The 15932-nt window shown below is 46.5% G+C and overlaps 1 protein-coding gene across 7 annotated transcripts in view; it reads right to left on the bottom strand.

The window, feature by feature from the left end:
* The window catches only part of nfic (nuclear factor I/C), a 132563-nt gene that overhangs the window by 6161 nt on the left and 110470 nt on the right, over positions 1–15932 (bottom strand). For 5 of the 7 annotated variants that reach the window (XM_017466992.3, XM_053680447.1, XM_017466995.3 and 2 more), the window contains 4 exons: positions 12801–12911; positions 10708–10910; positions 7235–7394; positions 4852–4937 (listed from right to left, as the gene is read on the bottom strand). In XM_017466992.3, coding sequence (XP_017322481.1) covers positions 4852–4937; positions 7235–7394; positions 10708–10910; positions 12801–12911 — 560 coding nt within the window. The remainder of the gene's footprint in view (positions 1–4851; positions 4938–7234; positions 7395–10707; positions 10911–12800; positions 12912–15932) is intronic. The other 2 variants (XM_053680446.1, XM_053680448.1) reach the window with 2 other exon arrangements.

Raw genomic sequence — 15932 nt, 5'->3', positions numbered from 1 at the left:
CCGTGCGTGGTCTGTTCAGGGACCGTCGCGACAGTAGCGAAACGTAAACAGCTAATCGGTCCGTACGGAGATTTTTCGCGATCGTTGACTTTTTTTTTTTGCTTCAAAACTTGCGACGCGGATAAAACTACTCGAGCTGGCGAGATGGAAATCGTTGCGACGGCGTCACGTGACGCGTCTCGGCCCCAGATCCGCGCTCATTTCTGCCATGGCGAAATCCTCGAGGCGCTCGGTCGAGTAGCTCGGACGTCGTGAAGTCCCTCTCCCGAGCGCGCGGGACGTATCCGGTCTGCTCCGGTTCGTTTTGTTTTGCGTTCACGTTTACGGCCATGTTTGCGCCGCTGTTTCGGTCTCGCGATCGGTTCGTTCTCCTAATGTGTGCACCTGTCCCGAGTTTCCTTCCTCGAGTTCGTGCACCTACCATTCAAGCCATGCCCCGAGAGTCCTCGATGACCTTTATGACCTTTAAAAAGGTTCCTATTTAGCATTTTAAAGTGTCTTTGAGGGAACGCTTATTTGTCCGATGTCGACTTTACGGCGAAGGGTTTCCCTTTCGGAATGATCGTGAACTGCTGATGAAGGCCGCGCGTGTGTGTGTGTGTGTGTGTGTGTGTGTTCTGCGATGTAAATTATGGCTCTGAATAAGGCATAACCGCAGAACTCCAAGCTCGGGCCAAAACAGAGCGTAATGACTTGCAGTTTCCAAGCGGCGGGTAATCAGCGTGTCCTGCCCCAGTGGGCTCGGAGCGCAGATCGCTGTCGGAGTTTGGAGAGCGATGCCGCTATTAAACATAATACGGGGCTAAAGAGCGGAGAGCGGCAGCGTGAGCGAGCCCAGCAGGCCCCAACGTAGACCTCTTAAAACACAGAATACGATTCTCTCTCTCTCTCTCTCTCTCTCTCTCTCTCTCTCTCTCTCTCTCGCACACCACCGAAATCTTTTTCAAATCGGACGAAGCCTTGTAAAAAAAAGAAAAAACAGCAGCGGCTCATAGTTCACCGTGTTCCGCTGGGCTCGAAGTCGTTTAACACCGATCCGAATAGACGTCTTCGATTTAATAAAGCTTAAGAAAAAGAAGAAGAAGAAGAAGAAAAAAATGCAATTGCTCAGGCACTTCTCAACGACGGTTCTCGATTCCTTTCGTGCGCTGATTACAGCGCCTGCAAATACTTTGCTGCGTCCTGATAGATAACAGGCCTGAGATTTGGGAGGGGGGGAGAGAGGAAAAAACAGAAAATTGAACCGAGAATCATCCTTGGGAGTAAAATTACAACCAGAAGAGCGAAAGGATCTGCCAAGGAACTGAACCGCGTCCATACGAGAGGCAGAGAGAGCTGGAACCGAGCTCCAGAGAGATGCTTTGGCGCACGACGGCACACCGCAGCGAACACTGCCAGCGTACACAGCTCACAGTGACCCGGTGCTGGCCGCCTCTGCAAAAACAACGATACGGAGGAATATTTTTACTTTGGAGGCCTCAGCGGACAGAGACGCCAGCGAGAGTCCAGCAGATGGGGCTGTAGCCCTGCGCCAGGGTGGAAAGGCGTGACACGAGGCATTTCCTGGCTGCTGAAAATCCAAAAAGCGCCGGTAATTGAGTAACCTTTCCCAGAGTGTTTATTTTCGCTTTTCTCCATGGCTTCAGCGAGATCCCTGCTTGGGTGTAGGAACGCTAAATTAGGAGAGCTGAAATCTCTCGAAGCCGGGGTTGGGATTAGGTTGGGAAACACACACACACACACACGCACACAAAACGGTGCAGCGGTGCTTCACTGGAAAGCTTTTGAAAGTGCCCGAAGGCCCTTTTTGTTGAAAGTCAGAACACGGCATGTACGAGCCTGCATACTGACAACAGTGCGCAAGTTTTATGCATTAGCAACAGCACGAATCCCACGTCTTTGCCGAAATCAACCGGCAAATTTCCAAAGCGCGCTCCCGCCTCCTCATACAAGAGCCCTGAACCTCTCGACGAACTGAAACTGAATCCGTACCGCTTCGTGAATCGACGCTCCCTACTGAACTAAAGCTTCTCTACTAAACAAAGCCGTGACTAATACGCACTCTGAATCACACGCATTACTGAAGTCGCCCGAGCGATCCGCCTCGCCTTACGGACGGGGGAACGTGTGATCTGAATTTAAACGGCGAAAATCCGAATCCGATTTTCACGTTTTTGCTTTGATTTGAAGCTGAAGTTTCGTAGATGTGGGACGCCTTGAACGGAATTTCCGGACAAGGCTTTGAATTTGGGTGGGCGCGGTGGATTAGTAGTGAGCACGTTCGCCTCATGACTTCAGGGTCTGGGGTTCGATTCCCGCTACGGCTGTGGGGGGGGGTTTCCCCCGGGCACTCCGGTTTCCTCCCCCGGTCCAAAGACATGCATGGTAGGCTGATTGGCGTGTCCGTAGTGTGTGATTGTGCCCTGTGCTGAATTGGGTGTACCCCAGGGTGTACCCCGCCTTGTGCCCGATGCTCCCTGGGATAGGCTCCAGGTTCCCCCTGACCCTGTAGGATAAGCGCTATAGAAAATGGATGGATGGAGCTCCTTTTTTTCCCCCTCGTACTCCTCTGTATGCTTTTTTTTTTTGCCAGTGTTACGAAAACTTGAATCCGAATTTGTAGAACTATTGAACGATTGAATTCAAATAATGCCATAAATAATGGCACGCTTCTCATTCCGTACTCAACAACAGCGTGCTAAAAGATCAAACCTGAGGGGAAAACGACTCTCTCAGGAGTCCTTACCGGAGCTGGAGCTCTTACGTTATGCCAGCTGCTAAAAAGATCGAGCTATTCGTAATCAAAGGCGCTGTTCCCTAAAAATAACCTTTTGGTCCTGCAGAAACGGGAAGCAGCGGCGGTGAAGAGAGGCCAGCGGCGGTTAGGCCTCGAGTCCAACCGAAATATTTAGCTCGCTATAAAAGCTCGAGGCTTTGTCTGGGTGACAGGTGGTTAAAGTTATGACAGCACGAAGCTGAGACGAGGGTGTGTACACGGGTTCAGGAAGGGGAAAGGGGGCATATTAGGCCACGAGGGCTTAACAAAATGACAATCTATCCGTTTAATAAAAAACAACGCCTCGGGGGAACTGCGTGAAATACGAAGCGCTTTGAAAACACAGGCTGTGTGTTACAGACGTTCACGTTCTCAACGCCAAAGAAAGAGATTCCGAGGAACCGGATCCGGAGCCTTTTTTGTGGGTCGGCGCCGTATTTTCGTTTTTCCTGTGAGGCATGTGTGCCGTGTCGACGTCGCAGAGGGACATCGCTCTTGCGAGCGCGGTTACAATGGAGGCTAATAGGAGGAGAACATTTTCAACGACCTCAAACGTTATCGATGACGTTTAGGTTTCGCTGTTAGCGACGAAAAAACTAAACGAAACAAAAGAACCTGAGCTTCTTTACTCGGTCTGGAGAGGGTTTTTTTTTTTTGGGGGGGGGTTTGTGACTCTTACAGCCAAAAATGCTTGATTTCGCTGGGGCTTTTTTCAAAATTTTTGATGCGAGCGGAGTTCGGCAAAACCGCAATCGCACGCAATTTAGCTGTCGGACCTTTTAGCCGTCCTCGTGTTCGACGCACGTGAATCTGCGGTCATTCGGAAAAGTCGCGAGCTCCTCCGAATATTGCGAGTACGAGTTCGACTGAGTTCGTTTCTGCGATCGTTAAAATCCTGGAGGGACTACTGTTTTCTCGTCCACCGTTTTGCCGCGTTAGACAATAGTACAGACCCAGAATGAGATGCAGGAACACGACGTATCTGTGAGATGATTGGCATGAACGCTGAAGCTCTGGAAGCTGATCTGTTTACAACATACAGAAGGTGAGAGAGCTGGACAGAATAAAGCGCTGCTGCATCAGCTTTTGTACGTAGACGTGATGGAGGGCTGAATCCTAGTGGCACCCGGTAGTCTAAAAGCATTGTGGGTAATGCAGGAAACTCTGAATGACGCTTAAACAAAAACATTAGTGAGGTATACATGAGAGCCTATTTCCTAATCCGTCCTTTCTGGTCCTTCCAGCGCTCGACACTCTCCCGATCGCCTCCAGCGCACGAGTCTGTCTGGCATAAATGAACTCAGCCTGCTGGGGACTTTCCTCTGAGTTCAAGTTCACCTTAAGATTACATCATGTCTGGTTTCCCCTAACAACCAGACTGCTCAGGACGTGAGTCTCCTGGACTGGGGACATGCTTGCCCTTCCTTTCGCTCTTCTTTAACGTCCTTTTTGATTCCACACAGAGTCACGGTGATCTCTTGAGCAACGGGGAAGCTCGGCAGATTAAAGTCGGTCCCGGCAACGAAAACTGCTTCTACGATCGAACTGATATATACTTGTATGTCAGCAAAATGCTGCACACACACACACACACATCGCATCAAACTCTCTATTCTCACTGAGGTACCCTTGCACTGATTATTGGGCAGAGAGCACCGCAATGCAGCAGCAACATTGCAACGTGTGGTTAAGCCTGCAGTCCTGCAGCTAACACACACACACACACACACACACGCCCTCACGTTTGCAGCTGTATTCTAGTTACTGACCTCATTACCATGTCATGCCATGAGAAATAATCACATACAGTATAAATTCTCTCATAAGGAATGCAAATCTCTATAAATATGCATGAATATGCAAATCGGGAACGCCCCCTCCCCATATCCTTCTGCTACTACACCACGTATGTTACATTGGTACGGAGAAATCTGGCTAGTTCACGCCTAATACACTAGCTTGGATGTTACCACAGGTGGAATTTTATCACTGTGAACAGATTATAAGCCGAAGCGGTCTGTCTGAAGGTTATCTGTGTAGCGGTATGGAGGATGGAGGAGTGGAGGATGTAGTACCTGAGCCTGATACAGACTCGCAGGGTCTCGAGGGCCAATTCCTACGAAGGAGCGGTTGGCAGGTGGTGTCCCGGGAGCAGAGTATGCTAAAGGAGAGAGAGAAAGAGAGAGAGAGAAAGCATTCGTTATGTTATCGTCAATCAAGCATGTGTTAGCTATGACTAATATGAAGTGAATATATAAGCCTCAGATGACTAGATGATTGATGGTGTCTAGGCAGGGCTGATTGATGAAGTGTGTGTCCTGATGGGTTTGACAAATTAAAGGAAAAACCCGAACCTATGCGGAGAGAGCAGATGCTCCCAGCCAGATGCACCGCATGATGCGGTTAAGCAATTAGCATCCTACTATGAGCCGTGGCATGTATAAAAATGCTGTGCAGGCCCAGTTACCCTCGACTGGTGGATCACTTTGACAGAGGGCTCATTATTAGGGGAAGGAGATTCGATCATAAAGTCTGGCTGTGATTCAGTAGGAGCAGGGAGTAGCACGATGTTTGCGTTCAGATCTATGGGAAAGTTAAGTTAATTCAGTAGAGACTGATATTACTGTAGGTTGCAATCGAAAAAAAGACAATTGAACACTTGAGGTGCAAGAACCAAAGCACTGGTCTATGCAAATGTGAAAAAAAAAGAATGCGATTGGGGTCGGTTGGGTTGTGCTGTAGGGGGCATTTACTTATGTCCCCTTGGCCCCCATGCCAGTTTATTTTCCTGGCATGGTTTGGATTCACTTAAAGTGAATGGTTACTGTAAATCAATACATATAATACCAATCTGGTTGATCTTCTTCATCCCATGATGGGCGTGGTCTCTTCCAGGATGACCCCGCCCCCATCCCCTATCTACAATGCAAGAGCGCTCACTGAATGCTCGGATGATCGCGATCATGAAAAGCACATAACTCATAAGTTATGACTTTCACACTCACCACATCTCAACCCAGAACCCTTATGGGAGATTTTGGAGTAGAGAGACAGTGGTCTCCATCACCATCGTCAAAACCCCAATCTTAGGGAAAAATGGTGTTCGTAGCTCTAGTACAGTTCCAGAGGATCTATACCAAGAGGCAGTGAAGCCGTTCTGGTGGCATCTGAAAACATCTGTACAGGCATGGTAATCTGAAGCGTATGCTGTGTGTGTGTGTGTATAAATCTGCCAGCAAACAAGTGCGGTACAGATCATCTAAACGCACGCCTGCGCATACCGTAAGATATCGTTATGCGCCTTGTTAATGCAGAACTCGCCTCGACGTTCTTTAATACGCCGCTGTAGATTGAGCCGAGTAATTGAATAAAAGGGCAGACGTGTTTATCGGTGCCTCTCCGAGGAATTCCCATATTAAAGCGCGCTTTGCAGACACTCATCCAGTTGTGCAAAAAGGCCGTTTTTCAAGAGGTTAAAAGCAACACGTTCATCCACATCAGGCTGAGCTTATCGGGAATCCATAACTATTAGGCGGAGGATGAGCTGCATGGGCAGACAGACGCTCTAATCGTATTTAGTGAGATGAGAAGGGTGCAGGCCACACATCATTGCAGCACTGATGCTGTAATGCTGGGATATGTGTGTGTGTATGTGTGTGTGTGTGTGTGTGTGTGTGTGTGTTCAGTTCTCCTCAGCATTTCTTAATGAAATTACAATTAATAACAAACGACAGCCTCTGTGGCAGAGTGCCTCGTCATCTAAAGTGGCACGGCTGTTTACGGGCGTCGGCCCGTCGATGCGCCGATGATGAATCGGATCGAATCGATTCGTTTTCTTGAACAAAGAGCTCGATGTACTGTACATACCCTTGATCCGGCACGACAGTGGTTCCAGATCGACATTTATCCACTGAGAAGTAGCTTGTGTACCCAGTGACTATTTTTCATGTTTTAACCTCCACGTATTATTTTTTTAACCCCAGCTTTAGTCTTTTAAGTCGTTATGTGCATGAGGTAGTAACGATGACAAGAGCAGATCACCAACTCTGAGCCAACCGTAAGCAGGACCGAATCATCAGACCAGAAGATTATCGCATTTACAAGAGCTAAAATGTAGCCACACTGTACTGTCTGTATGTAGTTCTTATAAATACTGGATGCTAACACACTGGAGATTGGAGACGTACTGGAATGCGATGATTGGAAGTCTCTAGAATGTTCTCTCCTAGTCATGGAGCGCCATTAGCCTGATCGACTTGAAAACGCTGCGGTGTTAGAACGTGCCGCGTGTAAATGAGTGACGGTGTTGGATCAAAAAAGCTCAGGAGAAGAATTCTAGCTTAGTTACGCCATCTAAAGCGCTTTCTACAACACTATGGGAATACTCAGGACTCTCGTCTAAGTGCCGGTCAGCTGGACAGGGCAGGGAGCGAGCGGGCGTTACAGTGAGCCACTTACTGGGGGAGGTGGGCGAGGAGGCAGCTGCGTCTGGCGAGGTGCTGCTGGGTTTGGAGTCAGGGGGCAGCGTGAGGCGAGGCAGGGCCGGGGGAGGCGGGGGGGCCAGCATCTGAGAGGAGATGTAGTGGGGGGGGACCTTCACCTGACCACTGCCATTCAGCTGCGGGAGAAAGAGAGAGCAACGGTCAGCCAGCACCTATACGGCCCAGCTCGGGGCTAAACATCGATATAACACACTCAGCTGCTCTCTCTCACCCGCCGCCTCGCTCTCTTCTCCTCTCCTCCCCTCTCCTCCCCTCTCCTGCCTCAATCCCAATTCCTTTCGCTTAAAATCTCTTATATAACTAACATCACGGGCTCTATTTACAACTTAGAGTAACCTGTCGCGTAATCTGATCGGAAAGATGTTCTTACACGTTCTCAACAACCTGCTAGAGTATTGGCGAGGAATTATCACACCCACCCTGGGTAGAGTGGTATAACGGGGGGATGGGGAAGACTGGGGGGATGGGGCGGCACAGTGATATTTTCAACGCAACGCCATTGTCTGTATCTGTATCTCTTTAGCGCACTGTTATCTATATCTATATTCAGATTTAAACCTTAAGTAGGCGTGGCCTAAACCATATATAACGGTTTAGGCCCCACCCCACCCCACCCACCCACCCCCGTGCGTAACGGTAAACACCTCCCGCTGATCGATTCTTACCCACACCAGACCATGGGATCAGACCACATCACCCTATCATCATCGAAACCCTCGACAACGCCCTCCTGTTCATTTCTACATACAACATATAACATTTTTTTTTTTTTTCTTCTTCATGGTTTGTCCCTAGATTTCTAGCCTCCTTCTTGCATACTCACCCGCACGTACTCGTGGTTCTTCTGACACCCACCTGCCCTCTGTTCCTTCCCCTAGGCTTCGTATCAGAGGAGATAAGGCTGCTCGAGGTGCTTCTCCATGCTTATTACCTCACATTCCTCATTTTAATGCACATCTATTGTTTATTATCCAGCTCCTTTTATATCACCGGATATATATATATATATATATATATATATATATATATATATATATATATATACATGCAGACATATACAATTTGTAAAAAAAATTAAAAAAATAAAATAATCGTTCGTATAATTACACACTCGGCTAATATCACCTAACCACACCATTTGAAAATGTATTTATACTAATCCCAGCTTTTGCTTTTACATTGCAGCACCATGCACCAGGGACCACATTCATGAAAACGTTCTTAAGAAAGAAATGAAGACTTATCTTAAAAAAATGAAGATAGATTCGTAGAAAAAAAAAAAAAAAACGTTCCTAAGTGCAATTCGTAAGAAAAAAAAATTCTTATGAAGTTCTCAAAAATCTCAAAAAGTTCTCAAGAAGTTCTCAAAAATCTCAAAAAGTACTCGAATTCTTGAAAAAAAAAAATTCCTTAACAATAAAATGACGAGCGTAACAGCTACGACAAATCCAACACTGCCAAATTTTTTTAATTCTGACTTTGGAAAACGTGTTTACGAACTTGTTTATTTCTCTCGACTTTGCTTTCTTCCTGCAATGTTTTTGGGATTTAAGATACAAGTCTAGCTCCGCCTCCCACGCCCCCTCCGTCGCTCTTTCTCTCTCTGTCAGCAGATATATGAGAGAGGGGGTAATGTTCTAGGCGGATGTTCTGGCAGACAGCCGCTTATCCGTCGCTCTCTCTCTCTCTCGCTCTCTCTCTTTCTCTCTCTCTCTCTCTAACTGTCTGCATCCATCCATCCATCCATCCTCAGGACTGCGCTCTCACTCTGCTGCACAACAACAGTTTGGTGTGTGAGTCAGCGACATTGTGGGTCGCTGCTGCTGTCCTTTGTGACTGGCTGGCTGCAGTCGCACTGCGGTGGGGCGAATTTCAATGAGACTGCAGGACAGGCCAAGCCTGACAAATCTCAAATCTCTCTCTCTCCTTCTTCCCTCTCTCTCTCTCTCTCACTCTCTCATTCTGCCAGCGTCAGCATTGCTGCCGGGCACACACAGGAATCTCCTGGTTCAAATGCGTACTTCCTCGTTCTCTCTATTCCTCCCTCTCATCCCTCTCTCTCCCCTCAGATCACTCTAGTTTTCCGTCTGATCTCTCTCTCTCTCTCTCTCGTTCTTGCCCTCATTTCTCCATCTTCCCAGATAATGAAACATCTTTCTGACTCAGGGTTTTTTTCCTTCTCTCCCCTGTCGGTTATCCCTGGAGGCGAGCGCTTTGAAGACAGTGACTCCCTCTGACTGAAATTATTCGAAATTCAGCAGCAGTGCTACGAACCCGCAGTACGAGCGAACGCTTGGTCACAGGTGGACGTCTGAAGGACGAAAACCCGGGCCAGATCGAGTCATACCCATATTCCCATACTGCTTTTATGCGTGAAAACATTACTACAGGTTACGACGGCTTCAGTGTCGTACTATTTATAGGTCAGGCATTTTACGGTGCCCCCGGAGCAGACAGGGTTAAGGGCCTTGCTCAAGAGCCTAACAGAAACCTTGACCTTCTGAGCAGCACCGAGCCACCATTGCTCAAAACCCCGGTTACGCCAACCAAAGACCAAAGTCGCGCCACATGATACTCCCACTGTTTTACTGGTGTTTTTTTGGAAACTGGTTGTTATATTCTTCAAAACATGACAGTCATATGTTTTATATATATATATATATATATATATATATATATATATATATATATATATATATATATACATGATGTACATCACCACGGTGATACTGTAGTACTTTTGAACCTACATGACCAAATTTCTTACCAGATGATGAATTTATATGTATTAGAAACAGTAGTGCTGAGGCTTAAACAAGTATTGCTGAGGTATTAATAGACAGAAGATCAGCACTTTTATTCAGAGAGGTTTTAAATGGTAGAGAAAAGTGCTTAGATCTGTGTGTGTGTGTGTGTGTGTGTGTGTGTGTGGTTGTGGTAAGAGCGAGGCGAAGAGGAGGGAAATCGAAGCCTCCAGGTCTGTACGCGTCTAGATGTCTGTGGTTGAGTCACTTACACTCAGGTTACACTAAATACAGTCAGCGCAAGACACCAGGAGTGTTTAGCTCACATACGTGCACACACACACACACACACACGTGTCCACACACACGAGGCCGCTCAGTATATATATATATATATATATATATATATATATATATATATATATATATAATAGTATGCATAGCACTAAAGTACATGAATGCTGTCGTTATTAATATAAATATGAATCAACATGGATGGCTCAGAATTGTGCTCTGTTCTTGTTCTACACTCTGTGAAGGGCTAGTATGATTTCCAACCTTGCAATTAAGCAAATTGTGGGTCAGTGAAGAAAAACGAAACAAAACAACGACAACAACAACAACAGAAAAACACTGGTTGCTTACTCAGGTTCACTTTTGACCGTGGGCGGGGCTACAGGCTTACCGGGCTGGGCTGTTGATTGGACGGGTCGCAGGCCATTGTGACCAGGTCCTTGAGCGGGTCTTGTGATGTGAGGTGGGGCGGGTAGCGAATGGCCGTGTGGGGAAAGTAGGTGGAGGTGGGCTGGGGCAGGATGGGGGTCGTCGAAAAATGCAGCGATGACGATGGGTGCGGACTCCGAGAGATACCTGCAGGAAAACACAGACCTACTCCTGTTAATCTAAGGTCAGTTCAGATCAGACCTGGTCATGTCAGTCAAAAATATCGATCAAAAGATCAAGCGATGTTTGTTTATTTATTTATCTATCTATCTATCCAGTTTGGTAGACCCTGTGAACCTGTTATTGGATGACACGAGCGGAACCTGATGTGCTCTCCTGCTGTTTTCGGCCCATCTGCCTCTAGATTCTACATGCAGTGCGTACTGAGATGCTGTTCAGCTCACCACGGCTGTAAAGAGTGCCTATTTCAGTTCCCGTAGTCTTCCTGTCCGCCCACACCGGTCTGGCCATCCTCTTTTGACCTCTCTCTCATCAGCAAGGCTGATCTGGAACTGCTGCTCGCTGGATCATGTATTTTTGGTTTGTTTTGTTTTTCACACCGTTTAAAATAAACTCTAGAGACTGTTGTGTACAAATCCCAGAAGATCAGCACTCTCTAAAACTCCGGACGTTTCCTCCGCTATTAATCGAAGCTCGTGACCTGTACGTGCATGATTGTATGCGTCGTGCTGCTTCCACATGACCGGCTGATTAGAGAATAATAACGTTTAAGTAGCAGGAAAATACTCATCGACGCTTATTATCTACCAGACTTTAGACTGCGTAATTCATCTGTTTGGCCCGGTTGTCGGGTTTCCTAGATGTTTATTCTCCCTAATCCTCCCGGAACGACCCGTTTTCAGCGACGCTGGATTTCCGTAACGCGCCGCGACAGCTGTGATTTCGGCGCTGACACACTTTCCGTGGTGACATATGGCGGGGACGCTCCACCGGTTCACTTGAACAGCCGTGCTAATTGTTGTAGCATCGTTTGTGCAGATAGTGGAGCGTTGCCAGACTACAGATTATGCCTCATTGTCCCAGAGACAATTACTTGTCAGAGAGAGCAGTGTTGCCTGCATGGTGCTCTCGACTCTGCAATAAAGCGGCTCATATCACACACACACACACACACACACACACACACACACACACAAATCGCTCTTTCTGTTCCAGACAGGCTGTCAGCAGCAGTGTATTAGTCTCAATACAGCTCGGTACACACGTGAGCACTTACTCTACTCATACAAGGTTAGTGGCACAAAGTGCATTTGTATACGTAAGAGTAAAAGGATGCACAAATGGATCCCTGTTTCATTTTCGAAACGTTCTTATAAGGTATAGTCGATGATAAATGATGAAAGTAGAGATGTCGTGTCGTGTCCTGATTGGGCGGATGTCGGCGGCTTATAGTATGCTCACACTAGTAAGCGACGGGTGAGCTTCCTGAGCTCCTCGCTCCTCACAATCAGTGCAATCAGACACTGCAAGTGACATGAGCGAGTTATTGCTATTGCTATCGTTAAGGTCTGAACGCGGAGTTAGCATTAGCGCCATTTCCTTCCAGTAGCAGGTCATTTGCTTCGTGCTGAGTTCTAGGTGAGCTTTAATCCCCCAATTTTCCTTCGTAGGGACGTTGTAAAAATCAGTGGATCTGGTCTTAGAGGAATAGCGTGTGAACAGCAGTGAGCAGCTAACGTTAGCTAACGCGGGAGTTTGGTTCTTTGTAACTGTGACGTTAAAAGCGCAAGTACTTTTTCGCTCACTGTATTCAGGGCGCCTAACGTGTTCCGAGCTGAACTCCTCGTGAAGGAAATGAAAGTGGATCCTTAACCCTTTCATCCTAAACCCTTCAATAAGTGCACTCCTGTCCAGAAGATCGAGTTTAATTTCCTGTAGAATGACGGACCTACCAAAAGCCGATGGTGCGACACTTGTCTACAGATGTTCTGAGATGCAGCTGGGATCTGCTGGTAACATTTTACTGCCTTTTGTGTGTAGGGGTATGTGTGTGTGTGTGTGTGTGTGTGTGTGTGTGTGTGTGTCAATGCTCACCGCTGTGCACCGCGATGACAGGTCTGTGGTGTTGTGTGAAGCTGCCAAGGCGTGGAGAACTCTCCTGAGGAGATGGACTATCCATCTCAGTCTTCTTCACCGGGGAGATACCTGACAGACACACCATGAAGGTGAGAGTGAGAGAGAGAGAGAGAGAGAGAGGGGTCAGCTTCACTGACCAATAGCACTAGATGTAGTACTAGTACTGACCACAGGGTGGCACAGTGTGCAAAAACAAAACAACAACAACAAAAAATAACCCAACACATTAGTTTTTAAGATGCTGCAGAGAACCGCAGTGTGTAAGGGATAATCGCGTGTCCCTGTGGACCTCCAGCAGTGTGTGAGACTGGAGGCAAGATGCACCAGCAGTGGATGCAAAAACATACAGGACACCAACTGTAGAATATAAAATATAGCCACGTAAATACCCTATTAAGGTTTGTCCACATTTGCATGTTATCTGCATAATACATTTAGGTGTAGAATCTATCGTGTCCTATTCAGACAGGATAAGATTCACGTTGCAGGAGGACGTCTATAGTAATTATGATCATTTCGGATCGGATATCACGTATCAATCAGAGAGATGACGGCGTCTTTATGACGTACGCATGGTCATCACATAAAATACTCCAGACCAGTGGTCACCAATCCTCTTCCTTGAGATCTACCTTCCAGCAGGTTTCATCTCCAACCAAAATCTAACACATCTGTTTTAGTTGATCAAGAACTTCTTAAGGTCTCCTGGAACAGGGTTGGGGAGCACTGCTCTAAACATACTCTACAGGTAATTCATTTGAATGCAAGCTGATGGGTTTTGACCTCAATTATAAGCGCTTGTCGTATGGGGCGTGGCCGTGCTAATTATGCTTGAACATTGGTAGTTAGGGCTGAAGTCACGACAAGTCCAAGACCAGGACTAGAAGAGATCAGATCAAGTCAGACCAACACCGAAAACCATCAAATCCATGTCCAGACCAAGCGTTTACGTCATCTCGTTGGCTTCACTCACGCACTGCGCCAATGATTAGACTGTGTTCTTGAAGAAGGGACCGCTTCTTCTCAAACTTTGTGCGTGCGAACACATCTTTTTTTTTTTGTTTTTTACAAACTTTCAGACAAGACCAAGAACATATTTGTTGAGACCAATACCCTGGACCGAGACCGAGTCCTAATACGGTACAAAAGCCAATAATGCGAGACAAGTCGTTACAGGAAATGTCTCGAGACCGGACTAGAGTGTGGTCTTGCAGACGTTTACAGCCCTACCACGTTCATACCATGTACGTAGTCGTTACACGTGTGAGGAACTCCATAACGTTACTAAAACCGCTTACGCACGAAATAGTTTTTTTGCGGTTTTTCGCGGTGATGTTTGTTGGTAAACGAGACCTTTTTAGCTGTACTCATGTTCGACGTACGTGAATCGAAGCGGGCTTCGGCCGAATGCGCGTCGTGACGACGTCACATGACACGTCTCAGCTCGGCCCAAGGAAATCCCAAGCTCCTGCGAATGTTGCGGAGTTTCCTTGATTTTCTGCGTTTATTTCCACGATCACAAAATACCCAGGGGACTGTGTACGCTCTTTATGTTGAAGAAAAAGCACAAAACCTCTTTCCCTATATGATCTAATGGGATCTTTACCAACACACCGATTTGGATGGGATATATTATTACCCGGGGTTACCTGGCGCTCCTGACTTGTTAGCCTTACATCTCTGATACCAAACTAAAGGAGCAAACGCTCCACAGCGAACATTTCATGCGTCTGTGTAAATACAAAAACAAAAAAAAACACCTTTTCTAAAATGAGTTCCAGTGACTTCCTGAGACTATTACTGAATTCTGAATGCTGCGTACTAAGGCAGATGTTTATAAAGTTAAACAGACAGACATGTGTAGGTCCAGCTGCTGCTCGGTCTGCTCTACTTCTCTTCTCTCACTCTCCCTTTGTCCCAAAGCAATCAGCCTTGGAGGAGGCACGTTAAAGAAAACCTCGTCGGAGCTGTCTAGACAGGAAGTGAGGTGGGCGGGGCCGCTCTCGTGCAGGTCGTCTCGTCGAGTCCTGATTCCAGAGCAGGTCTGAATGCTAAAGGCATGCTAATCACCTTTCGCAGCCAAGGGCACCTTTCACTGTAAAATACCTTTTACGAATGCCTTCCAGGCATTATATTATGGATTTTTATTGGATCCATACAGCTTCTTATTCCTGAACCTTCCAACGTCAGAACACATTAGATCCAATCTGACAACTGATTGCTTTTGGGTTAAATCCGTTCGATTCAAGGGACACTCGAACAAGCTAACTTTAAAAGCTCGATATATGTAATAAGTACGATAACTGTGGGGTGTGATCTTCACTGCTGTAACAAAATAAATTCCCAGACTCGACTCTGATAACGGCTTGTGAACCTCGCTCCCAGGGTTTTTAACGAAAAAGTCCAGGCACTGAGGTGTAAGAAGCCTCTCAGCTCTAAATCTGGCAAACACCCCATGAGCTCCCTGATTTACTCATTAATTCTGCCACGCTGGCTAACAAATTAGCAAAACGATTAGCTAAGAATAGCGCTTGATCCAGCATAGCCTATTATTTAGCTCTTTTTTTTTTTTTTTTTTTTTTTTTTAAAAGGTATTTATATATACTTCACTACGACAACCCTTCTTCGCACGGCATAATAAAATCGCGAGACGCTACGTCGAGGTAATGAAATCGTGTCATTTGAACAGGACGAAGCCGCTTTCATCACACCTTTAATTCACTGTTTTAAGTCGTCGAGTTTAAAAAGAATGCCGATACTTCTCTCCTCTACACAAAACGTGCCCACAGATCGAAGGATAAGCTGACCAAACTCTCATCTGTTACACTTACCATCTAACTTTAAGTCAATTCAACATTTTATCCGGAAATATTTCAGTCCTCAGATTGAGATTAAAGACAAAACACACACACGCACACAAAAAAAAAAACACTTTTCATTAACATTAAGGGCTTTGCACTGTATAATTAGCAATTAAATCGAGTCATATATTTAATATTGGCCTCAAATGGAAGTCCATGGTGTTTTGGGGTGTATTTAAAGCCGAAGCGTACGTCTCAGCGCGGACTATTGCGGGTACGCGCTCGCTCA

This window comes from Ictalurus punctatus, chromosome 5, assembly GCF_001660625.3.
Source record: "Ictalurus punctatus breed USDA103 chromosome 5, Coco_2.0, whole genome shotgun sequence".
Taxonomy (NCBI): domain Eukaryota; kingdom Metazoa; phylum Chordata; class Actinopteri; order Siluriformes; family Ictaluridae; genus Ictalurus; species Ictalurus punctatus.
Note: the sequence above shows the minus strand (reverse complement) of the source record. Positions and strands in the feature narration are given on the sequence as shown.